Genomic DNA, 17,551 nt, shown 5'->3' on the forward strand with positions numbered 1-17,551 from the left:
TTAATCAACTTGATTGTGGTTTCTGTTTTATACGGTGCGCGTGAAGTTGAGATATAGAGGGAGCATTCTATCTACAGTGGAAGACTCGCAGTAGATTCGGAGAGTTGTATTATCAACTAACTCTGGAGTTAACATTTAAAATGTAGCGGAACTCAACTAGATGAATTCCTGGCAGCTTTTTTTTTTTTTTTTTTTTTTTTTTTTTTTTTTTTTAACTCTAGAATTAAGTTTTTTTTAGACAACGGTAACTCTAGAGTTAGTTGATAACTATGAACCCCATTTTTTTTTCTTGTGGTTTTCCCCGTCTCGGAAGGTGACCGCTTGCAGCTTCTCCTGCAGCACTTGCATCCTCCCTTTCCTGTCTGGGGGTGTAAACAAGCAAACTTAAGATTGAGCTCAAATGGATGGTTATAGGGTTATATACCGAATTCATTTTTTTTTTTTTAAAAGAAGGATTTGGACTTCATTAATCAAAGAGGAAGGCAAGATCCGCCAAATAAATGGTGGTTTGTGAGAAGTTTCGCATAGAAACATGCGCAACCGCGTGCAAAGGTTGAGATCTAGGCATCTAGCAATCTAATGTGCTACTACACTACCATAGTACCAAATCTTATAACATGAGAAAAATATGTCTGAGTGTAGTTGATATCATCAAAAGGAGTTGCCATGGGGAACAGACGTAGTTACTGTGTGTAGGCCGTTGCCAACCTTCTAACGTTCCAAATTGCCCGTCTCTACTATGATCTTATCAACTCCAAGCACTCTTAAGTCCCCTGCCTTTACCCTTTGTACAATAGTTGCCTTCAACGTACCCCGCTCGTTCTGTGCACGCCTCACCATTAGACCTGGCAAATAGGTCGGGTCGTGTCGGGTTCGTGTCACATGTAAACGGGTCATAAACCCTCCAACCCAAACCCGGCCCAAGTAAATATCGTGTCGTGTTCGTGTCGACCCACTTACATAAATGGGTCATCAAGCCTCAACCTTAACCCGTTAATTTCGTGTCGGGTTCATGTCGTGTTTTCATGTCATGTCCATATTTGGAAAGTTTAAGTATATTTATGTGATGGAGGATCAAGAAAAATTAGAATTAATTTAGTAAACAGATCATTCGTGTCGGGTTCGTGTTTAGAGAGCTCAACCCAAACCCAACCCAGTTAAATATCGTGTCGTGTTCGTGTCGACCCACTTACATAAATGGGTCATTAAGTCTCAACCCAAACCCGTTAATTTCGTGTCGGGTCTGTGTCGTGTTTTCGTGTCGTGTCATCGTTTGCCAGCTCTACTCACCATCCTGGAACAATGCAGCTTCAATGTTTAGCTTGATAAAAACCAGCATTTGGGAGAACCCAATCCGCATTGGACTGCATCTGGGTTACCAATGCAAATATGCAATCCACATTCCTGTTCGAGCAACGTCTATCTTTTTTTTTATGTTGGCAAAGATATCAATGATAGGTCCGCGAGTGCTCGTAATCAAGGACGACACATCTGAACAGGGCATGTCCTGATGTCTCATCATCTGTGCAATTCCATGTTAACTGATCCCAAATTTCACATGGAGCTTACCTAAGAGATTCCAGAAATGCCATAAATCAACGCTCTATTAATCTCGTACTAATTATTTATTTCACGTTTATGTACTTAATACTCGTATAATATTACTAGTCAAGTAGTCATAATAGCAACGTTTCATCGAATCTATCTCATCAACCCATTTTTATATTACGACTCAAGTAACAATAACAGCAAAAAGTATTTGTTAAACAACTGTCTCAACATTAAAACGGGTCAAGTATTATCCACTTGTGCATATATGATAAATCTGTTGTTTTTCTTATTCATTCTGCTCTTGTCTTTACGCATAATACTTAACCCATTTTAAGCTTAAGACGGATATACCTGTCTTAAATAAGAATTTGTGTTTATTAAAATACTAAGACTCCAACCTTAGGTTATATACTATTGCTTAGCCTTGTCCCTCTTGGGAAACAAGCCTTCAACCAAGTTCTTAGTTCTTTTTAGAGGAAAGAAAATCAGGTTGATCCTTGAAAAAAACAAATCCCGAAAATAATCAAGTTCTTAGTTTCGAGCAATAACTAAATATTCTATTATAGAGATGAAACACACTCGAAGTTTTGTGTCTTTGATTTTATACCTATGTCTTGCTCTTACGACAAAATCAGAGCATGTCGAGTTCAATGGGAAGGTACAAGTCTTTGGCCAGAGCATTGTGGAGTCAGAGGTCGGGGTTGTGGCAGCTGATGACGCTCGTTGCTCAAAGGTTGGAGCATCAATGCTCAAAAGGGGTGGACATGCTGTCGATGCTGCTGTCGCAACAGCCCTTTGTGTCGGGGTTGTCAATCCTATGGCTAGTGGCATTGGTGGTGGAGCTTTCATGGTTGTTCGTTCCGCTTCAACTTCTAAAGCGCTTGCGTTTAATATGAGAGAAACTGCTCCTGCTGCTGCTTCTCAGGTTCTTTTCTACTAGTCTCCTTCTTTATTAGTACACGGCTCGCCAATTATTTATTTTTTTGGGATATTCTATATGGTAAGGGGTAACCCGTGTTTTTCTATTTTCTACATGTTAACCTAATTTTCACTAAAAACGCCTTTGACTGACCATAACTCACTGAAGAGTTAAGAACGATTAACACCTAAGAGGGGGAGGGGGTGAATTAGGTGTACCTTTTTAAAATTTATTCTTAACTTGGTTAATTAATTAACTTAAGTAAAGAATAAGTGAAGTACAAGACTTGAGAAACTTAATTAGATGTAAGTTCACAAGAAGATACAGCAGTCCTATGTCACGGTATAGTTGACTGTGACACTGAACTTGATTAGGTACAAGCGAGAAATAGCGAAGTGGAAGAACGTAAAAGTAAATGAACAAACAAACGACATTTAAAAAATTGGTTCAGCCTCTACTCCGAGGCCTACGTCCAACCGTTATTTTATTGCTTGTTTAGAAATTTACTCAAACTTACTAAACCCCTTACAATGAAAATAACTCGCCAACCTACTCCGGTTGCACTCAAACTTAAAGCTACTCCGCTTCAAGAGTTTATGGGTTCTATCTCAAGGTGTTACAGAATCTTGAATCTCAAGAGTTCACTAAATGAACATGGAGATTACAATGAAGATCTAACACGAGAATCATGGAACAAACTCATCATGTCACAGTACAGCGAACTGATACTTGGAGGTTTTACAGCTTTTTTTCGAAAACAATTTTGAAGACTTAAAACCAGAAAAACGTTTTGCAAATGCTTGAAGAACAAAGCTTTTAATGCACAAATGATTTGCAAGGTTTTTACAATAAATGCTTTGGAAGTCTTGAGAAATAAATGTGACTAAGACACTCTATTTATAGTGGATTTAGTCTTAGGTAAGTACACATTGAAGAATTAAATCCAATATATAAATAATAGCTTTGAGTGATGGTAAGTGTTAGACTTATAGGCTTGGGGCTTAAGAAATCAGAAAACTTAAGCTTCTACACTCAACATGTGACAATTTACCGAAATGGCAAAAAGCATTTCTTACTTTAGAAGTTTGACAAGTCTTTTTGCCATTTTGGTAAAAGGTGTTTGCACAAATCTAGAGGCTTAGTCAAGTGGGCTTGTGACTCCAAAATCTCGATTGTTTTCAAGTTTACGAAAATTCAAATGTTTAAGGTTTAAAGTTTGCAAAGTTTTGACACTTAAAAACATTTGGACCGAAAGCTCCTCCGTATGATAGTACCAGAAACCACGGTACAGTGTACCGTTGCATGGTTTTGCCATTACTTGACTTAAATGAGAATGTTACACTTACTCTTACATATATCGACTAAGGCTTTGGAAAGTATCATTGTCTTGACTTCCTTGAATGACTTGATCATCTTGAATCATTGTTGAAAGTCCATTTGATTGCTTCATTCACTAATTTCAACTAAGAGCAAACAATCAAATAACAAGGGGACTTGGCATCATCAATCTAATGTGTTCTAACAAATTCCCCCTTTGATGATGACAAGTCCAAACATGTGTGATATTCCCCCTTAGCCCATGGTTAGTCGGTCTTTGGTCAAATTCAACATAAACATAATTAATAAACATGATCAAGGTATTCGAGAGGTGCAACATGCTTGGCCAAGGTAAAACATCTAATCATGGAAGCTAAGACATAATTAAGGTGAACGTTAGCCTAAGAGTTAGAAGATCACACATAGCATAATTTAAAACTACTTCCCCCTCTTGACATCGTCAAAGGAGGAGAAAACATGTCCAAAAGGCAAGCAACACGATTAAAACACACGCAAATAGTTCAAGCAAGATAAAAACAAACAACCGAAGGTGCAAGAGAGTGTCTGAAAACGAAACAAAGAGCCAAAGTTCAAGAGGAGAAACGGGTTAAAGAGGCATGGGTTTAGGAGGCATTCTGAAAACGTTCAAGGAGATCTTCATTCATGGTGCGAAGATCACCAACTTCATCCCTCAACTTGCCCTGTTCTTTGACCAACCGGTTCACAATCCCAAGGAGCTCATCCAACTTTGCAAGGACCACACCCATTTCAACGGTAGAACCCACTGTAGAACCCGACTGATTCTTCCTTTCCAATTTGCCATTCTTAATCTCCAAGTTCATCCGAGAAAGAAGACCCGGTGTCATCTCATCACTTAATTTCTCAATAGCAGGGCTTCCCTTCAACACTAACCCTTCCCTCATAAAAATTATCGAGAGCCACATACCATAAGGAACTACGGCATTTTTGTCAAAGTTGCCGCTTTGGAACTCAGTGGACATCTCAAGTATTCGGTGAAACATAAGGCGAGGAAGGTTAATGGGTTTGTGCTTAACAATGTGATGAATTAGGAGCATGTCAAGAAGAGAACATCTCCCACGGCTATTGTTGGAAGGGACAAGGTTACGAAAAACCAGGTTGAAGATGAACCGGGTGGGTGCGGTTAATTCAAAGGCATATATGTTGGTAGGGCCATCATCATCATGAGGTCGAAGAACCTTCATGACCTGGGTAGAGGTAACCTCATCAACTTCACCCCAATCTCGTTTGGGGAAGGAGGTAAGCCCGACATCACAAATATCCAAGTGAGCGGCAAGTTGGTCGATGGTTAGGACAAAGGGTTTCTGATTGATAAAGGCTGAGAGAGTTCCAGATTCAACATCCACCTTGACTGTTGCATAGAATTGGATGACTTCGGACAAATACATGGGACTATATTTGTCCAACAGATTCACCCAACCCTGTGCATACATGGCCTCTTTGAAGTATTTGAAAGCAAGAGATGTGTCATACCAGGATTTCTTATAGCGCCTTCCACTGTGGAAGCAACAAATCAGCATACCGTGACATATCTTGAAGATCTCCTCCGGGAGATCAAGAGAATTAAGATGGTTGAAGATGTCATTCTTGAATGATTCGGCAAAGGGAGCAATGACAAGATCCATGCAAGTGTTGAGAGGAACTTTCTCCTCAATGATCTCATTTTCATCTATGCTCGGCAAATCCCGATGATAACGAGCCCTTTTGGTTGCTTTGGTTTTTGACCCGGATCCCCTTTTTCTTTGAGTAACCTTGGGTTTTGGAGGGGATGCCTCCGGGGTCACATCTTCGTCATCATCACCAAATATTTCAAGCATCTTTCTCTTGGACCGGGTTCGTGATGCAGGTTTTGAGAACAATGGGTCAAGCCCATCATCAAACACCATTGTGGTATCATCACGATCTTCAACATCAACAACTTCATAATCGATTTTTTCAGCATTGGAACCGATTTCCCTTTCAACAGTGGAGGCCTCCGTTGCATCACTCTCACTTCTCTTATCCTTTTCTAAAGTTTCACTCACCAAATCTTTCAATAGTACATCATCATCATTCTTTTCAACAACATCTTTCTCATCGTCACTCTTCTCCTTCTTTTTTTTTTTTTTTGAATCCCCTTGATTTTCTTTTGATTTTTCCTCACTTTCCTTTTCTTTTTCCTCTAATTTTTCTTTACTTTCTTTTGATTTTTTCTCACTTTCTTTTGATTTCTCTGATTTTTCCTCACTTTCTTTTTCTTTGTTTCCCTCTTTTGATTTCTCTCCTTCAAGTTCCCCCTCTTTCATCTCACTTGAGTGATTTCCCTTTTCACTTGTTTCGACAACATCACTTGATTTTTCAACATCTTCATTCATTTTGGTTCCCTTAGAACCGGAGTCTTCTTCATCGGTGTCAATGTCCACCTCCGCATCTAATTGGAGAGAAATAGGAGGATTCCTACTTCTTCCTCCTCTGCCACGACCACCGCCCCTTTTGGCGGTAGTCTTCTTTCGTGCAACGGTTGGTTTGGCAGTGGCAGAGGTGATTTCATCTAGTTTTGCAGCGGTTTTGGGAGCCATCTTTTTCTTGGCAATGTATTTTGGATTAAAGGAATTTCTGAGTTGAAGTAATTCTTTGGAAAGTTTTGGAGGCATTTTGAAGAGAGTGGAAGAGGAAATGGCTTTGACGGTTTTTGGGAATCCGAAAAAGTGAGAGTTGGTTGTTTATTTAGTGGATAATAGGGTGTGCTTAGTGGAAACATGGAAGTAAATGAGGGGATGGTGTAGTTATTCTAGGTGAGGGACGGTTGAGTGTTGATAATGTGAGGCTAGGGTGTAGGCTTTTAAGTGATGGGACATAAAGTGAATTTTTGGAAGCTCAATGCAAAAACAACTCAAGTGCACTCATTCGGCTGTCAATTTCATTTTGTCGACATTTGCATGTATTATACCATGTTAACTGACATTTAATTTCATGTAAATCCTCCTTCTAATCAATCATTGGAAAACGTAATTTAATTTAGCGGTATGTCACCTAATAAACCAATTTCCGACCGAAGTCTTTCGAATTGTTCTCTTTCTAACGGTTTTGTAAGAATGTCCGCAATTTGATTTTCCGTTTTACAAAAGCTTAGACAAATATGACCTTTCTCAACTTGATCACGTAGAAAATGATGTCGTATGTCGATGTGTTTAGTTCGTGAGTGTTGTATAGGATTCTTTGATATATTAATTGCACTAGTGTTGTCACAAAAAATAGGGGTAGTCTCGAAAGTAAGGCCATAATCATGCAATTGTTGACGTACCCAAAGAATTTGTGCACAACATAGAGCGGCACTCACATATTCGCTTTCGGCCGTGGATAATGCAACGGTGTTTTGCTTTTTCGAAGCCCATGAAATGAGACACGGTCCTAGGAAGGTAGCAATGCCCGAAGTGCTTTTCCTATCCAATGTGTCACCGGCATAATCCGCATCCGAAAAACCTACAAGATCAAGTTCGTAGTGAGTTGGGTACCAAAGATATAGCCCTTGTGTTCCAATCAAATACCTAAAAATCCGTTTGACGGCTTTGAAATGAGATTCCTTAGGATTTGCTTGGAAACGGGCACAAGCACACACACTAAATTGTATGTCGGGTCGACTAGCGGTTAAGTAAAGTAAGGAACCGATCATACCTCGATATACCTTTTCACTAATGCTCTTACCGTTTTCGTCTTTGTCAAGCTTGACTTTAGACACCATTGGTGTAGGCATAGGATTAGAATTAGTCAACCCAAACTTGCTTAACATTTCCTTTAAGTACTTTTGTTGGTGAATCATAGTTCCATTCTCACCTTGTTTGATTTGAAGACCAAGAAAGAATCCAAGTTCTCCCATCATACTCATTTCAAATTCCGAAGTCATCAAATCAGAAAAGTACTTATAAAGAACATTGTTAGTTGCACCAAAAATAATGTCATCGACATATACTTGCACAAGCAACGATTCATTTCCTTGTGACTTGATAAACAACGTTTTATCCACGGACCCACGTATGAAACCATTTTCCAATAGAAACTTTGAGAGCCTATCATACCAAGCCCTAGGAGCCTGTTTTAAACCATAGAGTGCTTTATCTAGTTTAAAAACGTGGTTGGGAAACTCGTTGTTTATAAAGCCCGGAGGTTGTTCAACGAACACTTCTTCATCAAGGTGTCCATTTAAAAATGCTGTTTTGACATCCATTTGAAAAAGCTTTATACCATGAAGAGACGCAAAAGCAACAAGCATTCGTATGGCTTCAAGCCTAGCTACCGGTGCAAAGGTTTCATCGTAATCAATTCCTTCTTGTTGGTTAAAACCTTGCACCACTAGTCTAGCTTTATTCCTTACGATTTCTCCAACATCATCGAGCTTATTGCGAAAGACCCACCGTGTACCAATTACAGTACGTTGGGAGGGCCTAGGGACAAGATGCCATACCTTGTTCCTTTCGAATTGCTCTAATTCCTCTTGCATTGCAATCATCCAAAGATTCATCGGTCAAGGCTACTTTGTGACATGGTCAGTTCGATTTTTGAGATGAAGGCATTGTGTGCACAGAAATTTTGGAGCGATGATCTGGTTTTTATTCCAGAGGTTAGGTCACTGGTTAAGTTTGATAAGGGATGTGAGCTTTGGTGTTTCCATTTCTTGGGAATAAGTGAGTTAGAAGATTCGGTTTGTTCGTCTGCAACAGTAGAGGGGACTGTTGCATGGGGATTGTTTGAAGGAGGTGATTGCGGTTCATTTATGATTAGGTTGGGTTGTTCTTCACCATCCTTGTTCCCCCTGGATGAGGTAGCATCATCTTGTGTAAGAGGACGATTAGTTCCCCCTGAATTTTGCGCATCCTCCTCATGCAACAGTGGCTCCAACTGTTGCTCAGCTTCTTCTACCACTTGATCCATTTCATGTCGTATCATACCAATCTCAAAATCATCATCATATTCATCATCCTCATCATCAACCTGTGTATTTGACACAAAAAGACTAGATTCGTCAAATATTACATGAACGCTTTCTTCCATTTTCATGGTCCTTTTGTTATAAACTTTATAAGCTTTACTATGATCGGAATAACCAACAAAAACTCCTTCATCACTACGAGCATCAAATTTGCCAAGGTTGTCTTTTTCATTATTGTGCACAAAGCATTTACTACCAAAGCATTTTAAGTGTGAAAGATTAGGTTTTCTTCCTCGTAGTAGTTCATAGGGAGTTTTATCAATGATTTTTCTAATCATGACACGGTTGTAAATATAACAAGATGTGTTTACGGCTTCGGCCCAAAAATTCTTAGGAACCTTAGAGCTAATGAGCATGGTCCTAGCCATATTTTCAAGAGTTCGATTCATTCGTTCCCACAACCCCATTTTGTTGTGGGGTTCTTGCGGGTGTTGTGACTAACACCATACTCATTACAATAAGACTCAAATGACGAGTTCTCAAATTCGGTTCCATGGTCGGATCTCAATGAGACAAGTTTATAACCAAATTTGTTTTGAACCTTTTTGACCCAAATTAAGAACTCATCAAATGTTTGATCCTTAGAACTTAAGAAGAGAAGCCAAACAAATCTTGTGAAGTCATCTACAATGACACAAATAAAGCGACTTCCACCTCTACTCACAACTCGCATGGGTCCACATAGGTCAATATGAATGAGTTCAAGAGGTAGGGAAGTACTAACAACCTTTTTGGATTTAAAGGAGCATTTAACCTGTTTTCCTTTAACACAATCATCGCAAAGTGATTTGAATTCGAATTTAATGTTAGGAATGCCGTCAACTAGATCAAGTCTCTTGAGGGTGTTAAGGGTCTTAGCATTTACATGACCAAGTCGTTTGTGCCAAAGCCAAGGGTCGTTCTTTTGAACACTCATGCATGATAGTGATTGACCCGACAATGCATACAAATTAGTCATGTAGACATCTTTGACACGTTTACCTTCAAGTATGAGTTCTCTAGTTTTTCCATTGATGATTCTACATTCACTAGCAAGAAATTCAACAATATTACCTCGATCACAAAGTTGTGAAATGCTCAAGAGATTGTGTTTCAAACCTTTGACAAGCAACACTTTGTCCACGCATAATGACTTTGACTTACCAACTTTTCCAATACCAATGATTTCACCTTTCTTGTTATCGCCAAAAGTCACCATGCCACCATCGTAGGCTTCTAGCGAGAGGAATTGGTTTTCATCTCCCGTCATGTGACGAGAGCATCCACTGTCTAAGTACCAATTGCTGCTGCCTCTCACTAATGCCTATAAGAAATCAAACATTTAGTTTAGGAACCCAAACAAGTTTGGGCTCCTTCTTGACAACGACCTTTTTGACTTCCTCTTTCTTTATCCACACTTGTTTAGCATGTTTAGTGTTTCTTTCTAAGTCACGGACTCTTTTGTCACAACCATTGAACTCATGACCTGTTTTTCCACAATAATTACAAATGATGTACTCAGGAAGACCAGCATACTTTCTTCTTCGGAAGTCAGTTTGACTTGGATCCTGGTTTCGAGTGCAACAGTGTGTGCTACTGTTGCATTTGAAACCAAGTCCAGCATTCTTTGCAAATTTTTCATATTCTTGTGACTGTTTCAAGAGAAACTCCAAAACATTCTGACTTCCTTCCCATTTTAAGTAGAACATCTTAGCCTCATCTAGCTCTTTGGTTAATGTTTCGATTTTAGCAAGATGATTAAGATTCAATTTACCTAAATTGTCGAAAGCTTGTTTTGCAAGTCTTGCTTCATCACTGAGTAACATTCCAATTTGTTCTAATTGTTTATTATCCCCTTGACACAATTTGAGGTCAGCTAGAAGAGTTTCACGTTCCTTAGTTAAAGAAGACACTAACTTCGAGAGAGTATCTATTTCCCTTTTTGAATCAGATGCCACAGTAGAGACCTCTGTGGCATGAGTTAGTTCAGCTCTTTTTAACATCTCAATTTGAGCAAGAAGGTCATCATTTAATTTTTGAGCTCGTTCTAAAGCACTTTTGACATGACTGGACTCATCATTTAACATTTCAGCAATCTTAACAAGGTCATCCTTTTCATTGTTACAAGTAGCTAAGTTAATCAAAAGTTGGTCACGTTCTTGTGTTAGTGATGACATATTTCCTTTAGAACTGGATGCAACAGTACAGGGATCTGTTGCACTGATTTCATCAACTTTGTTGACTAAAAACAGATTTTGTTTTCGAAGCTTTTTGATTTCTTTTTCAAGACTCAACATGGAACTAGGTTGATCATTCTCATTTAGACTTTCTTTAAGGACTACATTTTCCTCAGCTATGTCCTCAATTTCGATTTGCATAGCTTCCAACTTATTAGTTTGGACACGACATTTATCTATGAATTGATCTAAGAGGAGACAAACTTTGTCTTTAGAGAAAGATCGAACCTTTTTCTTGAGCTTAATTACCTCGTGGTCTGAATCAGAGTCTGAATCCGCGGAGTGGGCCATAAGACACTTGATATCTTCTTTCTTTGATGATTTGGAAGCATTTTTTGAAGAACTAGACGAGATGCTAAGTTTGGCGTCTAATTCATCCTCAAGGACATCGTCCTCTTGAATCGACATGCCCCAAATAGCGCCATTACCTTGTTCTTGTAATCACGTTTTGCAAAGTCACGTTTTTCCTTAGATTTGATATCGTTCCACTTTGGGCATTCTTTGATTTGATGACCTTTGTCACCACATTTAAAGCAACCAACAGTGGAGTTAGATCTTCTCTTAGGAAAACGGCGTTTACTAGAGTTGTTGCTATACCTTTGAGAGTTTCGACCATTGATCATGCCAACAATGTTTTTAGTGAACATTGCAAACTCATCATCTTCATCCTCCTCATCACTTGAGAGAGCATTAAGAGCGAGTCCTTTCCCTTTAGAGCTTTCACTAGAACGCTTCATGAGAGTTAACTCATGAGCCATAAGTGAGCCCATAAGTTCATCAAGGGTGAGCAATGAAAGATCCTTAGCTTCCTCAATAGCCGTAACCTTCGGTTGCCACTTTTCAGTTAGGCTACGAAGGATTTTACGGACTAAATCCTCGGATTGAAAACCCCTACCTAAACTCTTAAGGTCATTGACAATACTAGAAAAACGTGAAGACAAACTATTAATTGACTCATCTCGTTCCATATTGAACATCTCATATTGTTGCATGAGAAGATCAATACGGTATTTCTTGACTTGTGAAGTTCCCTCATAGGCAAGGTTTAGGGTGTCCCAAATCTCTTTGGCCGAGGTACATCCAGATATACGATTAATCTCTTGGTCACCAATCCCATATTGAAGAATGGACATGGCCTTAGAGTTTTTCTCGATTTTCTTATAGTCGGCCTCAACATACTTATCCTCACTTTTCAAGGAGCTAGTGCCATCAGCATTAGTCACTTCGATTTTGAGGGGACCCTTTTGAATGATTAACCAACATTCATAGTCCGCACTTTTGACATAGTGCTCCATGCGATGTTTCCACCAGGCATAGTTTTCTCCCTTGAAAATGGGATACTTAGTGTGTTTTGAATCGTCCATAACTATAGGATCAACTCTTTGGATTTAACCAATATCAAGAGCACAAGGCTCTGATACCAATTGAAGAGTTAAGAACGATTAACACCTAAGAGGGGGAGGGGGTGAATTAGGTGTACCTTTTTAAAATTTATTCTTAACTTGGTTAATTAATTAACTTAAGTAAAGAATAAGTGAAGTACAAGACTTGAGAAACTTAATTAGATGTAAGTTCACAAGAAGATACAGCAGTCCTATGTCACGGTATAGTTGACTGTGACACTGAACTTGATTAGGTACAAGCGAGAAATAGCGAAGTGGAAGAACGTAAAAGTAAATGAACAAACAAACGACATTTAAAAAATTGGTTCAGCCTCTACTCCGAGGCCTACGTCCAACCGTTATTTTATTGCTTGTTTAGAAATTTACTCAAACTTACTAAACCCCTTACAATGAAAATAACTCGCCAACCTACTCCGGTTGCACTCAAACTTAAAGCTACTCCGCTTCAAGAGTTTATGGGTTCTATCTCAAGGTGTTACAGAATCTTGAATCTCAAGAGTTCACTAAATGAACATGGAGATTACAATGAAGATCTAACACGAGAATCATGGAACAAACTCATCATGTCACAAGATCAAATGAATCGATACTTGGAGGTTTTACAGCTTTTTTTCGAAAACAATTTTGAAGACTTAAAACCAGAAAAACGTTTTGCAAATGCTTGAAGAACAAAGCTTTTAATGCACAAATGATTTGCAAGGTTTTTACAATAAATGCTTTGGAAGTCTTGAGAAATAAATGTGACTAAGACACTCTATTTATAGTGGATTTAGTCTCAGGTAAGTACACATTGAAGAATTAAATCCAATATATAAATAATAGCTTTGAGTGATGGTAAGTGTTAGACTTATAGGCTTGGGGCTTAAGAAATCAGAAAACTTAAGCTTCTACACTCAACATGTGACAATTTACCGAAATGGCAAAAAGCATTTCTTACTTTAGAAGTTTGACAAGTCTTTTTTGCCATTTTGGTAAAAGGTGTTTGCACAAATCTAGAGGCTTAGTCAAGTGGGCTTGTGACTCCAAAATCTCAGATTGTTTTCAAGTTTCTGAAAATTCAAATGTTTAAGGTTTAAAGTTTGCAAAGTTTTGACACTTAAAAACATTTGGACCGAAAGCTCCTCCGTATGATAGTACCAGAAACCACGGTACAGTGTACCGTTGCATGGTTTTGCCATTACTTGACTTAAATGAGAATGTTACACTTACTCTTACATATATCGACTAAGGCTTTGGAAAGTATCATTGTCTTGACTTCCTTGAATGACTTGATCATCTTGAATCATTGTTGAAAGTCCATTTGATTGCTTCATTCACTAATTTCAACTAAGAGCAAACAATCAAATAACAAGGGGACTTGGCATCATCAATCTAATGTGTTCTAACACTCACAACCATGAATTCAAAAAGCGATGATTTTTCTTTCAAATCAAAGATATCATAAACGTGGTCAGTTTGAAAAAAAATGTCGCATTCGGAACACGCTACAAAGAGTTACGGTCAGTCGAAGTTTAAAGTTTGACTGGCCGTAATTCTTGCCACGAGTTCAGAAACTGAAATCTTTTTTATCCGGATCAAAGAACTCGTAAAGCCTATCAATTTGAAAAAAAAAAATTGCCGCTTTCAGAAGTTTTGATCGTGAATTATGACCAATCAAATGCGTTTTTGTTAAAAACAAGGTTACATGTAGAAAATAAAAAAAACACAAGATTACCATCGTAAAATCTCTCTTTTTTTTTTTTTTTTTTTTTTTTTTTGGGCTTAACGAGACCGAGCCAAACCCCAAAAGGACAAGAGGAAGTAGACTTGCCCCGAGTTGATTAGACCCAAAATAACTCAAAATGGCTTATATTGATCATAATCTTGTTAGCCACGACTGAAAAATGGCCGAAGTGACCTGATCCATAACCACTGTACACGAAAATGACCCATGCGCAAATTTAACACCCACACACCCCTAAACTGACCTCGATCCACAATGACCTGACCCAAAGGACAGTCTGTAAAGACACTAACTCTGATGTTTAAAACAAAACAGAACATGTACGAGAGTGATCCCAAGACGAAATATGAAGGCGCCTTATCAATGGGTGTGCCGGGTGAGCTAGCAGGTCTACACGAAGCATGGAAAAAGTACGGCCGTCTTCCATGGCAAACTCTATTCCAACCTGCAATACATTATGCAGACAATGGCTTCCAAATCTTTCCTTATCTAGCAACTTACTTCCAAAAATACGAAGACAAAATCATGGCTGATCCTGGCTTACGACATGTTTTCGCGCCAAATGGGAGAATGCTGAAGGTAGGAGACAAATGCTCTAACAAAAAGCTTGCACAAAGTCTAAAGGCAGTTGCTAAGCTAGGTCCACAAGCTTTCTATAATGGCTTAATCGGTAAGAAATTGGTAAACGACGTCAGAAAGGCCGGAGGTATTCTAACAATGAAGGATCTCAGGAATTATAAAGTTAGAGTTACAGATGCTTTAGGTGTTGAGGTTATGGGGTATAAGATACTAGGGATGCCTCCTCCTTCGAGCGGAACCCTAGGACTTGCCATGGTAAGTTCTTCAAATTTTAGGACTTTCAAGCGGAAATGATACATGTGGATTTTTAGTATTTTTGACGTTATTTGAAATATTTAATGTTTTTTATTTAATTTTTAAAACTGTATTTGTTCTTTTCGGTTTTATTACACCTTTTTACCAACAACTTTCTTATATATTAATACTTGGTTCACTTTTAAGGTTCTCCGAAAAGCGTTTTAATCTTTATTCTCGATTTAAATTCTAAGTTTTTATAAAAGAAATCCGTACTTCGATTTTAAAACCTTAAGTTGACCTTCTTTTGTATTATGTTTCACTCCCCTTTTGTTTTTCACCTTTTTTTTTTCTATACTTTCGCATTTTGAGGTGTGCGTTCACCCTAGACGGTTTTAAAGGATGATTCATGTCAGTCGACCCCAAATCATTTTGGGATTAAGGCTCTGATGTTGTTGTTGTTGTTACTCATACTCGACTGCAAGTGTCGAATGTAGGAGCTGGTTAGACACGGCTATATGCGACTTTCATGCTTTTCGCCTACACTATGCTTTTAACATCTTTCTGTGTATCGGCGATTTTGGGGGAAATCAGATTGTGAACATTTTGAAGAACTATGGAAGTTCAAAGGCACTTGAAGGATCTCTTGGCTTACATAGGCTGACCGAGGCTATAAAGCATATGTTAGCTATCAGAGTGAACTTGGGTGACCCTGCCTACGCCGATGTTTCTAAGTATGTCTCGGAAATGATTTCTCCATCGTTTGCAAGGAAAGTTTGGCACAAGATTTATGATAATACAACTTTCCCTCCTGAATACTACCAGGGCAGGTATGAAAAAATTAACTTCAAATTACTACTCGCCTAGAGGCGAATAAAATGGGTTTAATTTTCGCATTTTGCAGGTGGAAACAGATGCAGGACAATGGAACCAGTCATTTTTGCATTGTTGATGCAGAGAGGAACGCGGTTTCATTAACAACAACTGTGAACTATCCTTTTGGAGCAATGGTGTTATCTCCTTCCACGGGGATCGTGCTCAACAACGAAATGGATGATTTTTCAACTCCGACAGCAGTATCACAAAACAACCTTCCCGCGTCTCCTGCAAATTTTATACAACCCGGTAAAAGGCCTTTGTCGGCCATGACTCCTCTCATTGTTCTAAAGGTAAAGGCCTCAGTTAACATCATATTGTGGAATGCTCCTGTCTCCTGAGTCCTGATATTTCCTCGAAACAACTTTCGACTATATCTTTTCATTTTGTGAATTTGTCAGGATGGTCAATTGATTGGGGTGATTGGTGGTAGTGGTGGAGCAAACATAATCGCGGCCGTAACTCAGGTTTTCATCAACCACTTTGTTCTAGGAATGAACCCTCTTGCTGCTGTTCAGAGTCCAAGAGTCTATCCCAAGGTATTCAGACTTCTATTGTTATATTACAGTTAGGGATATTCTCTCGTGTACCCATCAACCTTTTCATTTTCTAAGATGTACCCCTATTTTCTTGGAAAAAAACTATGACCGTCAATAACTTTTGGCTACAATCAAGCTCAGAATACGATACTTTTTTTTTTTTTTTTTTCAAATTGACCGTTTTTAAGAGGTCTTTAGTTTGAAAAAGAATTCACCGACGTCTCAACTCGTAGTAGGGAATTATCGTCGGTCAAGGTTTATTCGTTAAAAAAAGCTTTGACCAACCATAAATACAGGCTAGGAGTTCAAAAAGCGGTGAATTTTTTTCTCAAATTCAAGGCCTTAACGAGATAATTGGTTTGAAAAAAAATTACCGTTTTCTGAACTCGTACCTTAGAATTATCGCCGGTCAAAGTTTTTTTGTGAAAAACGAGGGGTACACCTTAGAAAACGTAAAAGTTCAAGGTTACACGAGAGAATATCCCCAGTTACCGTTATTACTTACTAAATCGCCGAATTTATACAGTTAGATTAATATTTGATGTTGTGCAGCTAATGCCAAACGTCGTGTACTATGAGAATCTGACGGTGATCAACGGAGAACATATAGAGCTGTCCGGAGACAAGAGGCGTTTCTTGGAAAAGAGGGGTCACCAACTCGAGTCAGTCGGGATTCAAGCGATCTGTCAGCTTATCATTCAAACATTCGGAAAATCAGCTGGGAATGTTAATTTTGAAACTTTAACTGGCGTATCTGATCCCAGAAAAGATGGCAAGCCTGCAGCAGTATGAAATTGTAACCTTAACTAAAGTTCTTCAATTATTATTGAGAGACGGTCCTTTTATATATAAAATCGCTCATTTATTGATAGTATGAAAGCGTGTTAAACCAATAACATGACCGTCTCATGTAAGATGGTTTTATTCTATAATTTGTGTTTTTAGGAACGTCAGTTATGAAACGATGGTTTAAATGACAGAAGAATGAATTTACATTATCCGCATTAACATTATTAAGAGACCGTCTTACATAAGAATTTGCGACAAAAAAATTAGAATTGGTAGATACAATTGATCAGTAGTCCTTGCCAATATCAGTACATCAGGTAGTAAATAATGTTATCTCCATGCCGTCTTTCATCGACCACAGCCAGATCAAGCCTCAGTTCTCAGTATCGCAAAATTATCG

The 17,551-nt window shown here is 38.6% G+C and overlaps 1 protein-coding gene across 1 annotated transcript; it reads left to right on the top strand.

Moving 5' to 3' along the window:
• Positions 1-1,995: 1,995 nt before the first annotated feature.
• LOC141628149 (glutathione hydrolase 3-like) lies at positions 1,996-17,289 on the top strand. Its single transcript, XM_074441326.1, has 6 exons — positions 1,996-2,476; positions 14,450-14,968; positions 15,542-15,777; positions 15,852-16,116; positions 16,225-16,362; positions 16,915-17,289. Exons 1-6 carry the CDS (start codon positions 2,120-2,122, stop codon positions 17,152-17,154), a joined length of 1,755 nt encoding a protein of 584 aa, XP_074297427.1. The 5' UTR covers positions 1,996-2,119; the 3' UTR covers positions 17,155-17,289.
• Positions 17,290-17,551: the final 262 nt, after the last annotated feature.

The sequence above is a fragment of the Silene latifolia genome, chromosome 2 (assembly GCF_048544455.1).
Source record: "Silene latifolia isolate original U9 population chromosome 2, ASM4854445v1, whole genome shotgun sequence".
Taxonomy (NCBI): domain Eukaryota; kingdom Viridiplantae; phylum Streptophyta; class Magnoliopsida; order Caryophyllales; family Caryophyllaceae; genus Silene; species Silene latifolia.

Bases quoted from the DNA above. Each gene is read 5' to 3' on its own strand.
- LOC141628149 (XM_074441326.1), top strand. From the start codon at position 2,120: ATGAAACACACTCGAAGTTTTGTGTCTTTGATTTTATACCTATGTCTT. The intron at 14,969-15,541 runs GTAAGTTCTTCA...GGGGGAAATCAG, and splicing joins GAACCCTAGGACTTGCCATG to ATTGTGAACATTTTGAAGAA. The intron at 16,363-16,914 runs GTATTCAGACTT...GATGTTGTGCAG, and splicing joins GTCCAAGAGTCTATCCCAAG to CTAATGCCAAACGTCGTGTA.